The sequence below is a fragment of the Echinops telfairi genome, unplaced genomic scaffold (genome assembly GCF_000313985.2).
Source record: "Echinops telfairi isolate 266 unplaced genomic scaffold, ASM31398v2 ScPeMD7_23;HRSCAF=83, whole genome shotgun sequence".
NCBI classification, from domain to species: domain Eukaryota; kingdom Metazoa; phylum Chordata; class Mammalia; order Afrosoricida; family Tenrecidae; genus Echinops; species Echinops telfairi.
Window position 1 is genome coordinate 5138847 of NW_022103920.1, and position 1835 is coordinate 5140681.

Here is a 1835-nt window from a genome sequence, read left to right on the forward strand (position 1 = left end):
TCAGAGTTCTTTGGGTTTGCCACAGAATGGGGATCCGGGTGAGTTCGAGTTTGAGGAGCGAGGGTGCTGGAACAGGTGGTGGAACCGTTCTGTGCGGCACGGTTAGGGGTGGCCCAGGAGGTGGTGTGTCTGACAAGCCCCCAGGAGTGGACGGCATAGCTGTAGATCTGCGTGGATGACAGTGTGTCTGTCTCTGCTCATCCTCGGCTGTGAGCAGACCACAGGGAGCTCAGGAGCGGAAGGTGCGAGCCGCAGAAGGACCCCTGTGGGCTGGGCTGCTCCGTGGGAACTCTGTATGTGCTCCTGCAACCCGAGACTGCGCGCCCATGGGAACTGTGTAAAGCCAGGGGTCTTGACTTGCGTGTGGCCGGCCGGCCGTCTCACCCTGGTCCCCATGGAGTTGTGGTTCCTGGCATAGGGGTAGAAGGCCCCCAGCTGCATCCAGCGCACACACATCTCGTACTCCGCATCTCCAGAGAAGCCGCAGATGTCCGCCCCTGTCTGAGGAGGCACAGTGGGAGGCGTGAGGTAGGGCTTTGCAGGCTGCGGCCCCAGGGAGGGCTGTGTGATCGGAAGGGCCCGGAACCACTTACATAGGGGATCCCGAAGAGGCTGAATTCCATCATGCCTGCAATGAGAAGACACCACCGGGCTGGAGCGAGCAGGGCTTGGGGAGTCTGGGGGGAACAGGGTGCCACCCACCTCGCCACTTCTGGTGAACATATCCAGGTTGGGAGTGTGGCCTTCACCTTACCCTCCAGCTGCCACACCCTGACCCCAGGGATGGCCCCTCACCGACAATGGAGGTCTTCAGCTGGTCCCACGCAGCTGTGTTCTCTCCCAGCCCGTGTCCTCCCCAGTGGCCCGAGGAGGGGAAGGTGGAGCGGGTGAGAATGATGCCACGCTGGCCGGTCACCTCCTGCACAGCTCTGTGTGGAGGGACAAAGAAGTGAGGTGACATGGGTTTGGGTTGGTGACCTGGGCAGTAGCTACAGCCTGAGCAAAGGGGTACCAAGCTTTCTGCCCCGAGAGGGTCGGTCATTGGCTGAGTCCAGCAGCTTCCAGGAGGATGCAGCAGGGCTGCCTTCTAGGGAATGCATTGCATTAGCTGGTTGTCTACATGGAGGTGCCCGGAGCCCTGGTGGCACTGTGGGTCAGGTGTTGGGCTGTGAACCACAAGGTCGGCAGTTCAAACCGACTGGATGAGGTTGATGGCTCCCATAAAGCTTTACAGCCATGAGAACACTGTGTAGGGTCTCTGTGAATTAGCAATGACTGAGGGGCAGTGGACACTGGGGTAAGAGCTAAGGGCAGAGTTGCTAACCACAAGGTCAGTGGTTCAAACCCACCAGCTGCTCTGCATGAGAAAGACGAGGCTGCCTGATCCCATAAGGAGTTGCAGTCTCAGAAGCCCACAGGGGCAGGTAGACCCTGTCCTCCAGGGCCCCAGGGAGTTGGAATCAGCTTGATGGCTGTGGGTCTGGGGCCGGTTTGTGTGGAGGTCACAGGAAGGGTGGCGGTAGGACAGGGGCCTTTGCACTGCACCCCCGCCCCAGTCCCATCTAGGCCACTTCCACAGATGCTGCCTCACAGCCTGCCTGCCTTGAACTACGAGGCAACCGAGGCTCAGAAGGTGGAGAATGTAGCAAAGAGCGAGGGCTAGAGCCCGGATTTAGGGGCAGACAGTGTCTCTGCCCTGTAGAAGGCCACCTGTACCCTGAGTCTGTTTGCTGCCAATGACAAGGGTACCCTCAGTCCAGGTGGGCTCCTTGTGGGGAGCTGAGACTCACTCGTAGGTGGGCCTGGTCTGGGCCCAGCCGTACAGGCTGTGGACG

General features: G+C 60.3%; 1 protein-coding gene across 1 annotated transcript in view; it reads right to left on the bottom strand.

Moving 5' to 3' along the window:
* MGAM2 (maltase-glucoamylase 2 (putative)) overlaps positions 1-1835 on the bottom strand; it is a 92460-nt gene that overhangs the window by 15426 nt on the left and 75199 nt on the right. Inside the window, exons 36-39 of the mRNA XM_030885264.1 lie at positions 1791-1833; positions 796-929; positions 594-628; positions 280-501 (exon numbers count right to left, since the gene is read on the bottom strand). Coding sequence (XP_030741124.1) covers positions 280-501; positions 594-628; positions 796-929; positions 1791-1833 — 434 coding nt within the window. The remainder of the gene's footprint in view (positions 1-279; positions 502-593; positions 629-795; positions 930-1790; positions 1834-1835) is intronic.